The sequence below is a fragment of the Mirounga leonina genome, unplaced genomic scaffold (assembly GCF_011800145.1).
Source record: "Mirounga leonina isolate KUSES-001 unplaced genomic scaffold, KU_Mleo_1.0 Mir_91, whole genome shotgun sequence".
Lineage (NCBI taxonomy): Eukaryota > Metazoa > Chordata > Mammalia > Carnivora > Phocidae > Mirounga > Mirounga leonina.
Window position 1 is genome coordinate 19397458 of NW_023270839.1, and position 14155 is coordinate 19411612.

Below are 14155 nucleotides of genomic sequence, written 5' to 3' on the forward strand. Positions count from 1 at the left end.
TCTACAAGATATTCTTTTTTTTTTTTTTTTTTTTTTTTTTGCTTAGTTGCCTAGGAAAGCAATTTCTTTTTGTATTTTTTGTTCATTTAAGTAATCTCTATACCCAACATAGGACTTGAACTCACAACCCCAAGATCAAGAGTCACATGCTGTACGGGCTGAGCAAGCCAACTGCCCCTAAATAATTTCAGATTCTAAATTATTTTAAAACAGCTGGAAAAAAATAAAACAGCTGAAAACCATGATTACTCTTGTCTGTGTAGTTCTTCCTTTAATTATTTTTTTAAGATTTTATTTTTAAGTAATCTCTACACCCAGTGTGGGACTTGAACTCACAACCCTGAGATCTAGAGTCCATTGCTCTACTAAATGAGCCAGCCAGGTACCCCAATTCTTCCTTTAATTTAACTGTCTTTGAATCTGTTGAAGAGTTTTTATGGTTTTATTATAGAAGGCATCTTAGGGGGAGACCTGGGTGGCTCAGTTCGTTAAGCATCTGCCTTTGGCTCAGGTCATGATCCCAGAGTCCTGGGATTGAGTCCCGCATTGGGCTCCTTGCTCAGTGGGGAGCCTGCTGCTCCCCCTGCTTGTGCTTTCTCTCTCTCTCTCTCTGACAAATAAATAAATCTTAAAAAAAAAAATCTTTAAAAAGAAAAAAGGCATCTCAGGGGCACGTCAGCTTGTCAGCTCAGTTGCTTAAGCGACTGACTTCTTTTTTTTAAAGATTTTATTTATTTGACAGAGACACAGCAAGAGACGGAACAAGGGAGAGGGAGAAGCAGGCTTCCCGCGGAGCACGGAGCCCAGTGCGGGGCTGGATCCCAGGACCCTGGGATCATGACCTGAGTTGAAGGCAGACGCTTAACAACTGAGCCACCCAGGTACCCCATAAGCATTTGACTCTTGATTTTGGCTCTGGTCATGATCTCAGGGTTGTGAGATTGAGCCCCACATTGGGCTCCACGCTCAGCGGGGAGTCTGCTTGAGATTCTCTCTCCCTCTCCCTCTGCCCCTCCTCCCCCAAATAAATAAATAAATCTTAAAAAAAAAAGGCATCTTAAATTTTGAAATGAGCTGTCAGGTAGGGTGCTTAGTCTATTTTCCAATATTCAGCAGTTCTTGTCATCTGATATTTGTTAAGGGAAGATGCATCCAACAGTTAAGACTAGTTACTAAACCATGAGCTATTTTTGGTTTCAGAATATCCAAACTTGATAATAAATCTGCTCTTTACTGACTCAGTCACCTTGGGCAAATTACTTACTGGACCCTTAATTCCCCCATCTATAAACTGGTATAATAAAGATAATGATGTATATAAGTACTTAATAGGGTATATGACACATAGTAGGTACTCATTGAATATTTCTTCTTCCCCACTCCCCCCAAAGTTTATAACAAGAAATTAAGGTAAACTTGGAGTCTTCTAGAAAGCCCAAATGAACCATAGTAAGGAAGATATGTTGTAAAAGCATTGGGAAAAATATTGCAGTTACCTCTCAAAAGGAGCATATACTGTTCTCACAATTAACATAGTATATTAGATTCTGGGAGCATTGAAAGAATGACACAGATATTTAATCTATTAGGTTATATCTAAGAACAGTAAGTTAATGGGATATTTGCCTCAAATGACATTTTGTTTTCCTTCCCCTGTCCCACCTCTAATTCTCTTTACTACAACATTCTGGATAGCCTTTCCCTGACTTTATAAGAAAAACTTCTGGAGAAAATAATAAATATGAGTAAAGCTAGCTAATTCTAGGTTGCACCCTGCCCGACACTTCTGAGCAGTTTTGTAAAGGCTAATAACAGCCTGGGGAGTATTGTTAGCTTTGTCCTTCCCCCTTACAGTTCTGCTTTGTCTCTCTTGCTCCCATTTACTGTAACCATGTGTTCAACACCCTCCAGAATCCAGAGTAGAGGTCTTAGGCAGCTGTGTTCTGATGTCAGCTTGTCAGGTATGTGAGAACTTTACAGTCTGTTTCTTGTCTTGTGCCATCTGCTCAAGAGAGAAAAAAGGAAGTACTAGGCAGCACTTTGAGTTCACCAGTGGGTGTGTCCCTTGAAATGAGCCCATGGCCATGCCAGGACTGATTCTTCATACACACCTCCCAGCTGTATCTGCCTTCTTTTCTTTTCTTTTCTTTCTTTCTCTTTCTCTTTCTCTTTCTCTTTCTCCTTCCTTCCTTCCTTCCTTTCTTCCTTCTTATCATTAGAAGGTAGGACTCTTGGAATCTTCTTGTTTGACAGAGGTCAGTTTTATATTCAAGCCTCTCTTTGAATCTATGAGAAGTTTTTGCTCATTTTCACTAGGACGGGAAGATAGCAAATACTGACTTGTACCTAGCAGGAATTAGGTCCAGGAGTAGAATTATAAAATTATACAATTTGAGAGATCTGGGCATCCTTATGCCCAAAATGTCTTCTACCCACAGGATACCATATTGGAAAACCTGACACTTCCAGGCATTACTTGATTAGCATGTATTACTTTTCTCCCCACTTTCTGCTCTGTTGGGCATTGAGGAGGTATAGACAACTGGAGCATGCTGGGAAGGGCAGGCTTTTATAAGTATGTTGTTGGGGCTCTGAAAGTAATGGAGAAGCATAGTTACCTGGGGTATTACAGAAAGAAAAGGTATACAGAAATCTGGAGGTGAGAGGTTACAAAAACAATTTTTCATAATTGTAACTATGAAATACTAACAAGAGAAATTGTTGCATGAACAGATCTATGATAAATCTAATGGCTCAAATGATTAGCAAAGGAATAAATCATGTGGTTCTATTTATGCTTCTATCTAATGAATGATCAGTTCTTAATTCAAGAAAGACCTTTATATCTTGATTTTATAGCTTTGTGTATGAACCTTTTGCCAGAGCCAGAGTCCTACAATGGCAAGCAAGATATTAAATTAAATTTGCAACTTTTTGTAGTAATACTTTTTTATTAATAATAGTAATTAATAATTTTCTTCATGAGCATTAATAACTTTAATAAATGTTCAAAATCTTAATTAAACCTAAAACAGCCATGGCAGTAGAGTTAATAAACAGACCTCTAAATGCAATGCCTTTTTGTACTGAGAATCTAATATTGTTGCTTTTTGCTTTATCGATGATGATTCTACTAAAAGTGATGGTTAGCTATGGATGTGACTAAAAAGATTTGTGTGTGACCAGCAGGCCATTCCAGATTATATGTATGTAATGGCAATTTTTGCTTTGTGTTTCTAGTGGATATTTGCAGGCTTTCTGCTGCTGGTACATGTAGCTTTGTTTCTAAGATCCACTTAAATATTTTGAGAATACCCTTATTTTTCTACTTATTTGTTCGTTCATTCAGCACACATTTGCTGGAGTACCAACTGTCAGATCCTATGAGGTGTTAGAGATAAAAAGATAGAACAAAATCTCTGCCTTCCAAGGGTTTAGTCTAGTATATTCCTGGTTAACTAGGTTCCCTACTGGTCAGTAAGTTTACTCCATGGCAGGGTTTCTCAACCTCAGCATTTTGACATTTGGGGTCAGATAATCCTTTGTTGTGAAGGGCTGTCCTGGGAAGAATTATAGTATATTTAGCAGCATCCCTGGCCCCTACCCACTAGATGCCAGGTGTTTCCTGAGGGTAAATTCAGAATGTAAACCAGACTTTAGCTGTGTCACTGACAAAGAACTTGATAAAATCAGTTTTTAAAAAATGTAATACAGGGGCGCACGGGTGGCTCAGTCGTTAAGCGTCTGCCTTCGGCTCAGGTCATGATCCCAGGATCCTGGGATCGAGCCCCACATCAGGCTCCCTGCTCCGTGGGAAGCCTGCTTCTCCCTCTCCCACTCCCCCTGCTTGTGTTCCTGCTCTCGCTATCTCTCTCTCTGTCAAATAAATAAAAAATAAAATAAAATAAAAAAATAAAAAATAAATAAAAAATGTAATACAAAAAAAAGTAATAAAAAGCTAGCAAATGTAATGAAAAGAAAGCAACCTAGAGTGTCACACAGTACTTATTACTTCATATGACTTTTCAAAGAGGAATACACAACGGTAGTCCTGAATAACACCTTCTAAATGTGTAGTGTTTTAGTTTGAATGTCCATGAATCTTCTCTGAGTTATGAGTTACTATGTGTAGGAGAATAATTATAGTTTCTTAGGGACTTCACTAAAACTTCACTAAAATACAAAATAATTGGAAAGGGAAAGTCCATTATGAAAAATTTCAGGGTTTTTTTCTGAGTTCTGTGTCAACATTATCCTTTTCTTGTTAAGAATGAAAATATTTCATTTTCTCCAATGAGTAGCCTGGACAACTGGCCCATGTCTGGAATGTCTCCTATGTTGTTCAGGCACACGACTTTGAATTTTGTTACTTTATTAATGGAATACAACCTGACTTAGACCTCTTCACCTCATTGCTTTTCTATATTCAAATAATGTATGAAAAACATTGTACAACCAAGAATTCATTTTAATAATCTCTTAAAGCTTGTCTTCTAGTTCGTGCTCCTCAGAGTAGAGAGACCACTTTCTCTCTGAAACAGCACTTCATTAGAAGTCCTGAAACCTGAGTTTCAGGTTCACCTCTGGTACTAACTAGCATTTAACCATCCATTTATCCTTTCTTGGCCTTAATTTCTTCACCTGTGATAGCTAGCTAGTTAGCTAACGATATAGATAGGCTTTTTTATCCTGTTTTCCAGATAAATATCCTGAATTCCATAAATCCACACTCTGTTCAAACAAACCCTTTTGTGCCCTTATTCTTACAGAATATCCACGTTTCACTTTCGGTGCTTATCAAAAGTTTTAATTCATCATGGATAATCTGTCATCAGAAGAAATTCAGCTGAGAGCCCACCAGGTTACTGATGAGGTAAACATTTTACTTCGAATAAGTAATTCTCTGAGTTTTCACAGTGGAAGGATTGAGAGGACCTTCTTAGACGTCCATTTTGGCCTCCTCCCTGTCCCTTTATGTCTAAGAATGCATTTGCCTCAGAGTGCCATTGCCGGCCCCTTAGTTTGTCAGCTCACCAAAAACTAAGTAAGCGAAAGCAGCTTGTATGATTTTTTTTAAGTCATTGTTTAATAAACACAGTTACAACAGATACTCTAGATTTGAGGAATTGGAAACATCTGTGTAACATACCTAGCTTTCTGCTTACATTAAACTTTTATAAATACCATTAACTTTACCCTCCAAATTTTCTCTTAAGGAGCAGCTGGTAGGAAGAAAATAACTAAATTACAGTGATCAACTTTCTTTTTTTGTTTTTGTTTTAAAGAGGGGAGGGATGGCTGGGCTGGCAATTAAAAATAGAGTAGCATCATGACTATGTGATCAGATTTTTTTTTTTTTTTTGACTACATATTTTAGAATACTAAAAGCCTGTGTTTTTCCCTAGTCCCTGGAAAGTACAAGGAGAATCCTGGGTTTAGCTCTTGAGGTAAGACAGTGTTTAATCATTAAGTACAAAAATTGTATAAGAGGGATCTTGAATAGCACAAGCTGGAATTTGTGTTAAGAGTCAGAAGTATATGTTATCAGTGAGCTTTATTATTTGAAACCAGCAGTTGCTGAACTTGTCAAACCATGCAGTGATGGGCCTTTTTTGTTTTTCCCATTGACACTATTAGAATATGACAGGGAAGATCAAGTCACCATGAATTTGTGACTTAATTATATGGGGGTGTTTAATATGTTAAAGTTTGTTGCTTTGGGATATTAGTTTTCTCTGTAACTCTCATCCTCTGAGAACTTAGGTTTCTAAATGATTCTCTCTTGCTCTTAGGCCTTACAGGCTTTGTTTCTGTTGCTTTTGTATTGTTTTGTAGTGCTATCAGCTTTTTTCTCTTTTAGTCTCAGGATGCAGGAATCAAGACTATCACTATGCTGGATGAACAAGGGGGTGAGTTGCAGGCATTGGCAGAAACTCTTGATTTGACGTAACGACGACAGAAAGCCCTTCCAAATCAGCCATGTCTAAAATTAAGCCTTGGGAGTGCCTTCCCTATGTAAGATAAGAGTGATACATTTACTTCTTTTTTCTGATTTGAATTATATCATGTTCATTGCCTATTTGAGGTGGGAGCAACAATGCCCAATTATATACCAAGTATTTGTCAGGCAGCAGGACTTACTGTGTGTATTTGTCATATGTACATTAGATACTATGATATTCTAGCATCATTTTCAGAAATGAAGCTTAAGTCCTTAAACAGGTTTACATTCAGGTGAGCTTGGAAACATTCCATTTGAGTTGCCCCTGAGCAATCCGGCCTAGATTTGATTAGACTTATGATAGCCTTCAAGTTTTGAACTTCCTCGGAGAGAGAAATGCTGGGGATACAGTCTGGTCAAAGTACACTTAATTTGGTTGCAAGGGTGATCTCTAAATAAGCCCTCACATGCTCCTATTATACAGATCTCTTTAGAACAGATCTTCCCACAATAAGAAGCCAGGTGCCTCAGGATCAGTTTGTGAAAGATTGTTTTCATGTTGGACACTATGTAGTACTTTCTGGCACTGATACAGTCACTGGGATGGATTACTGGTGGATTCAGAGTTAAAGTTTGCTGTTCCATAATAATAGTATCTTCTCACTGGCACTGTGAATATAACAAGAAATGTCACTTCCACAACCTATTCTTAGAACAACTAAACCGCATAGAAGAAGGCATGGACCAGATAAATAAAGACATGAAAGAGGCAGAGAAGACTTTAACGGAACTCAACAAGTGCTGTGGCCTCTGCGTCTGCCCATGTAATAGGTGAGTTGAGAAATCAAGACCTTTTTAAAACTAAAGTGAGAACATTCCACCCTCCAGGAAGGTCAGAAGTGTAACTGGGCCTAAATAAGGAACTTTGTTAGAAAAATTTAAGCTGTTTTTCCTTTGGGCAGATCAAGTTTTTCATGTAAATGGGCATGTTCACCAAAAGCCATGGCTTCCATTTGGTCAGTCCTTGGATCAAGTCCCAATTTCATTTTTTAATTATACATGAAATATAATATAGGAAATATACATCTGGATAATACAGAGCAGGATGGAATGAGTGTCTTTTCCTTTCAAACAAAGAATATTAAAAAAATACATATTCTGTGGTAGGCACATGAAGAATGGCCGAGGGAGGAAAGGACTTGGATCCTATCTTCGAAAGACCTACCATGTGGTTGGATATATGAGGAAAAATGGCAAAAAAGTAGAATGTATAAATCTAATGCTAGATCATATGTCAACTGAGGATAAGGGAACAGAACTGATAAAGTTTGGTTTGGAAAAATATTACAGGAGAGAGAGCACTTGCGTTGAACTCAGTGATTAGAAGGATTTGGATGGATGTGGAAGAACTAGGGGGGCATTTCCTAATGTAAACAAATTATAGAGGAGCTTGACTTAACTGAACTGCATGATTCATATAGTTGAGAAGTGAAAAATAAGACATAAGTAGGCGGGCTAAGGGGTAGATGGATTGCAGTAGAGTACATAACTGTACTAGTTAGGAACCTTTTGTAATCTAGGCCTGTGAGGTGAGGCCTTATTATTGAGATTAGAGAAAAAAGTATAAGTCAAGGAAATTTATTTTATTTTATTTATTTATTTTTTTAAAAGATTTATTTATTTGACAGAGAGAGACACAGCGAGAGAGGGAACACAAGCAGGGGGAGTGGGAGAGGGAGAAGCAGGCTCCCCACTGATCAGGGAGCCCGACGCGGGGCTCGATCCCAGGACCCTGAGATCATGACCTGAGCCGAAGGCAGATGCTTACCGACTGAGCCACCCAGGCGCCCCAAGGAAATTTATTTTAAAGCAACTGATTGTCAAACGCAAACAAGGGAAAATCAAAGAAGTCTCTGAAAATTTGAAGTTTGTATTAAACTAGGAGATGAAAAGTCTTCAAACTTTTTGTGTATAGTGTATAAAATTATGGTTGACAGAAGAGATTCATTCTTTTTGGTGACTTCATTATGAATATTTAAATTCCCTGCGTACTCTTAGGTAAACCAAAGTCCATGTTGTTGACAAATTTTTTTTTATATATTTTATTTATTTATTTGATAGAGAGAGACACAGCGAGAAAGGGAACACAAGTAGGGGGAGTGGGAGAGGGAGAAGCAGGCTTCCCGCCAAGCAGGGAGCCTGATGCGGGGCTCCATCCCAGGAGCCTGGGATCATGACCTGAGCTGAAGGCAGATGCTTAACGATGGAGCCATCCAGGCACCCCATGTTGACAAATATTTTATGTATTTCGACCATGAGAAGGTTTGGGCTGAGGCAGTTAACCATTATCTTCCCTTCTGTCTGTTATTAACAGAACAAAAACTTTGAACTTTCCCCTTAGTTGAAATGACAACATCTGGAAATTGAATGACCATCCTTACTGCTGAGAGCATTCATTTGAGAAGAGTTTCATAAACATTAGCATTTCATCTAGTTGTCTCAGCTGGTATGGTAAACCAAGAGTGGGATACAAGGGTTTACATATTCTCAGCATTTTTACTTCTCAAGGAGTTAGGAATGGAGGAACTTTTGTTATATTGTCATACTTTTAGATAGGTGTTTTCATGTGACAGCATTCTCTGTGCCATCTCTCTACAAGAGAAAATAGAGTTAAGTTGCTTATTAGTCAACTTTGGTGTTTATTTGGAGCATAACAAGTTAAAATTTGACAGTATTCTTCCTAGTGTTGTCCATTGGCTTTCTATTCTAGGACAAATCTGTTGGCCTGTTTAGACCTGGTTGACTCTCTAAAAGTGCATATTTAAATAATGACTTTAAATTTAAATATGACTTGGGGCGCCTGGGTGGCTCAGTCTTTAAGTGTCTGCCTTTAGCTCAGGTCATGATCCCAGGGTCCTGAGATCGAGCCCCGCATCAGGCACCCTGCTCGGCAGGAAGCCTGCTTCTCCCTCTTCCACTACCACTTCCCCTGCTTGTGTTCCCTCTCTCGCTGTCTCTCTCTCTGTCAAATAAATAAATAAAAATCTTTAAAAAAAATAAAAATAAAATAAATTTAAATATGACTTGTCCATCAGGGAAAAGCAGTGAATCCTAAGATGGTCTAATATCTTAGAAAGTGGGAAATGGAACTACAGAAGTATTAATTATTAGTTAAGTATTACTATTTCATTTTGTATATCCCAGCCAAGCATAGGCAGGATTTTCTGGGACACTGGTGAGAGAGAAGGTAGAGTATGGTCCTGAGGCAGCTTGCAGCCTCTCACCTTAGAAGAACCCTTTCTCAGTTGGCCCAGAGAAGGTACTTCTTAGCAGATGGAATCAGGGGGTTCCTATAAGAGAACAGTTGTTCCCTGGAGAGAAGAGTGATATTCCAGTTTAAAGATGTTGTATATTAATTGCCTTCCTTGGCGTCTATCTCTTCTTTATAACATAGACTTTTTGGCCTCTATGGTATCCTTGTCCTCAGCTCTGTCTACTGTTATTCCTGCTATTGTCTTGACCTTTCTAATTTTATCTGCTAATCTGGGTTTTAGTTAGGCTTATTGTATAAATAGCCATAACATGAGCTTCTCAAATGCAGATGCAGGATCATATAAGGCTAGTATTAATTCTGGTAGTAATAAAAACCCAGGTCCACAATCTCTTATTCTGCCACTAGAAATCTGAAAAACTCTGAAAACCAAGGATTTAGGTTTGGGGTTTTTTTTTTCCCCATGATGAGCCACAACTCATTAATTAGGCCATAAAATGTAACATGAACTGAAGCTATTTATAATCTTTATCCCACTTAGTGTAAATGTTAATTTGTTTCACTACAGAAATAATCATGTATTTATTGATTATATGGTACTGATCAAAATGTCTCACATCCAAGGGTTTGGATGAAATTTGTGGGCCTATATGTTAATTTAGGCTCTTATTATTCTGAGCACTTTAAATTTATTCCTAACAGTAACCTTAATATGAGTTAGACTCTTTTCTTATCACCATTTTACATATGGGGAAACAGAGGCACAAAGAAATGGAAGAGCTGAGATTCAAAACCAGGCAGAGTCTCAGTTTTTAACTATATAGCTACACTGCTTGACTTTGGCAGGAAAAGAATGAACCTTTTGTTGTTGCTGTTGTTAGATGTATTGCTATATAGAAAATGTCTTGAGTAGATTTGTTCTTTGAGATTTTTTTTGTTCGGTAGTATTCATTGAAGCCAGGTCAGCAAATGAAACAGACATGAAAATAGCTTTACTTAATAGAACCCTGTATTAGAAGAGAATTTTAACTTAAGCTAATTCTTTTTAAAGAACTACCAGAATTTATTTATTTATTTATTTATTTATTTATTTATTTATTTATTTATTTATTAAAGATTTTATTTATTTATTTATTTGACAGAGAGAGACACAGCGAGAGAGGGAACAGAAGCAGGGGGAGTGGGAGAGGGAGAAGCAGGCTCCCCGCAGAGCAGGGAGCCCAATGCGGGACTCGATCCCAGGACCCTGGGATCATGACCTGAGCTGAAGGCAGTCGCTTAACCAACTGAGCCACCCAGGCGCCCCAAGAACTACCAGAATTTAAACAGACTACCAGGATTAAACTTTAAAATTGTGAATAGGTGTCATTATCTTTGACGGTAACTTTGTTAAGTTGTCATTCTTTTTTTTTTTTTAAAGATTTTATTTATTTATTTGAGAAAGAGAGAATGAGAGAGAGCACGAGAGGGGGGAGGGTCAGAGGGAGAAGCAGACTCCCTGCCGAGCAGGGAGCCCGATGCGGGACTCGATCCAGGGACTCCAGGATCATGACCTGAGCCGAAGGCAGTCGCTTAGCCAACTGAGCCACCCAGGCGCCCTAAGTTGTCATTCTAATTGTTAAACTAATTAACAAGAGTTTAAAAGGAAGCAGACTTAAAATGGGAAGTCTCAGAATAGTAAACTCTCTGGTGTCCCAGTTTAACTATTCTCAGACAAGGTATTCCTCTCTCTGAACTTGCCTCTCTTCAGTGTGTACTTAAAATGTCAAATACATAGTTTGAAGACAAATTGGTATTTCTGGACCACTTACTAGAGAAGTTCAAAATTGGTACTACAGATTTTCTACTACTCAAGTCTTATGTTATGTTGAGATGTAAAAATTCAGCTCTGATTGTTAAAATAAATGTTGAATTATATTTTAGTCAACATTTGAGTTCCCCCTCCGCCCTCCTCACTGGAGATACAAAGATTAGTAAGGCATAGCTCCGGCACTGTTTCATTTGTCATTACTCTTTATTTTTTTTGTGCCTGACATGGTACCTGAGACATAGTAGGTGTTCAGTAAATACTTGTTGATTGAATATCCTTAAGAAACTTGTTGGCTGATGGGAGAGTTAGACATGTAAAAAGATTTTTTTTTTTTTTAAGTTAAATGCAAACGAGACATATAACAGAAATATCTAGGAGAAATCTGTAATCACCAAGAAAGAATGAAGAAGTTTTAGAACCTCTCCATTAGGGGCTCTGGGTGGCTCAGTCGTTAAGCGTCTGCCTTCAGCTCAGGTCATGATCCCAGGGTCCTGGGATCAAGCCTCGCCTCGGGCTCCCTGCTCAGCAGGAAGCCTGCTTCTCCCTCTCCCGCTCCCACTCCCCCTCCTTGTGTTCCCTCACTTTGTCTCTCTCTGTCAAATAAATAAATAAAATATTAAAAACAAAAAAGAACCTCTCCATTAGTTTTTACCTTCTCTTCATACTAATTTTTATAATTTTGGGAAAGAATATCATCACCCAGACATTCTTAAGAAAAATGAAGTGTGCTCTGGTTTAAAGCATTTTCCTGTTTTTTTTTTCATCTAGATTCTCAGATGTTCGTTGTTTCTATGAAACCAGGCAGGAATTTAAATGCATTATGTTTTTAGAATTCTAAACTTGCTTCTGTTCTGTTTCACTGGCATTCACTCTTTTCTGCATGTCATTCTCTCACTTAATAAATCTCTTCCTTTCTAATCTGCTTACTAAAAATGAAGATTAACATCAGGACCCGAGCTCAGTAACTGGTCAAAGGGAACTTTAAGATGCAGTCTTATGGCGCAGTTTGGGCTGTTAATCTGCTATCTAAAGGTGATGCTTCAAATGGTTTTTCTGTGCATGTGCATGGATTTTGTGAATGGTGGAGACTGTCCTTAAAATGGTGCTGTGGTGTGTAATGTAAAGTGAGTTTGTTCTGGGTGCTGTATGCCAAAAAGATGGACTTGACGAAATGTTCTTAATTTATAATGCCAGCCTTTGACTAATGGTTCTGATAACTAAGTTTTTGCTAAATAACGTTTAAGATAAAAATAAAAACATCCCTGAAGTTTCTAAAGACGTTTTAATTAAGTTGATCTTTGTAGAGAATTGCTTCATCCTAGTTCTGATCAAAGGTAAGGGAATTTAGGCTAAATCCACCTCTCTCCATAGGACTTCGATTTCAGCATCCTATCTTCTGTTACTCCCTGTGCCTTTCCGGTTCCAGAATCAAGATTTTTCTATTAAAGAGTTGCTTCTAGTGCTCGCTTCGGCAGCACATATACTAAAAAAAAAAGAGTTGCTTCTAATGATTTGGATTATCCATAATTTAGGCCACTACCAAATTGGAATTAATTGCCAATCTAGTCATCTTGAATACCATTTGGAACAAGGTTGGATATAAACTTAGAATGTTACCTTATCTGGTATTTTCTTCCTTTAAATAAGGATTTTCCCTCTTAACTTGCTCTATAATTCCTACTATGTCACGTGTTAGCTTGCTTTGGTTTCATGTTGAATTAATACGGAGCTAACTAATCTTAACTTTTTATGAAAGTTAAGCCTATAGTCTGCCTACTGTTTAGTATAATGTTTGACTGCTTAATTTTGGATCTTTAAAGGAACTGTGAAGACCATGGTTAAATGTTAGAAAATTAAGCATTTGATTTTTACCCTTTGTTTCTTGACCTCCTTTTTCTTCCCTCCTGTAGCCTGATCACCCAACACACACACACACACACACACACACGCTCATTACATTTGGTATTTATCTGGTCCCTTTTCCTGATATGAAAGAATTATAGCTAATATTGGGCTTTCTTTTTGCTCTTTTTATTCAGTTAATATTAATGTTGACAACCAGAACTAAATAGTTAAAATTACTGTGATCATATCTTCTTTAACTTTTTAAAATTTATTTATTTATTTTTTACGTAAGCTGGGCATGGAGCTTGAACTGAAGACCCTGAGATCCAGACCTGAGCTGAGATCAAGAGTCAGATGCTTAACTGACTGAGCCACCCAGGCATCCTGTGATCATATCTTGATACTTGTTTTCTGCTTTTACAGCAGCTTCTTGAATTGATTAAGGGATATTTCAAATTCTTATTTCAAACTTGCCATTTTCTTTTGTTTCTTCAATTATTTTTTTTTTTTAAGATTTTATTTATTTGAGAGAGCATGAACAGCGGGAGGGGCAGAAGGAGAAGCAGAGTACCTGCTGAGCAGGGAACCCGATGTGGGGCTCGATCTCAGGACGCTGGGATCATGACCTAAGCCAAAGGCAGATGCTTAACGGACTGAGCCACCCAGAAGCCCTCAAACTTGCCATTTTTGAATGAGATATTTATATAGAAAAAAGTGGTAATGGTTATTAGACCCCTCAAAACTGACAGGGTAAATCTAACTTTCCATATGGCGTTCTTAATAGCAATTCTGTCACAAATTTGCTTAAGCATTTTATCATAAAGTCTAATTTCTTCTCAGAAGGGCTGTAAATTTTATTAAGCAAGAGTTCAGTCGCAGATCAGAACCATTTCTTTTCTTAATGTAGGCCAAAACAACTTGGGCCTAGTTGTCTTTTTATGTAGCCATATTCCAACTATATTCAGCTCCTGTAGATCTCAAAGCTAGGGAGTATTAATGGGCCAGAATAGTAAACATGCCATTTGGTAATCTGTGCACTTAAAGGCATGAACTGTTAAGTAAGGATCAGGTTGAGATCAAAGCCAAATAATAAAAATATTTGACAAATGCTTTTCAAAGCCATTTATATCTATTATCTATTTCACAGTCCTGTGAACTATTAATATTAGTACAGTATCGTTGTTTTATCTTAGTTTTACATATAAGGATGTATATGGATGTATAAGGATCCTTCAATCTGAGTCGAAGGCAGATATTTTACCAACCGAGCCACCCAGGTGTCCCCGAA

At 37.8% G+C, this 14155-nt stretch overlaps 1 protein-coding gene across 4 annotated transcripts in view; it reads left to right on the top strand.

Moving 5' to 3' along the window:
• Window positions 1–14155, top strand: part of SNAP23 (synaptosome associated protein 23) — a 35886-nt gene that overhangs the window by 14290 nt on the left and 7441 nt on the right. For 2 of the 4 annotated variants that reach the window (XM_034994865.1, XM_034994864.1), the window contains exons 2-5: window positions 4770–4873; window positions 5406–5447; window positions 5861–5909; window positions 6655–6772. In XM_034994865.1, coding sequence (XP_034850756.1) covers window positions 4817–4873; window positions 5406–5447; window positions 5861–5909; window positions 6655–6772 — 266 coding nt within the window. In that variant the 5' untranslated portion in view covers window positions 4770–4816. Of the gene's footprint in view, window positions 1–859; window positions 882–4769; window positions 4874–5405; window positions 5448–5860; window positions 5910–6654; window positions 6773–11790; window positions 11824–14155 lie in introns of those variants that run through there. The other 2 variants (XM_034994863.1, XM_034994862.1) reach the window with 2 other exon arrangements.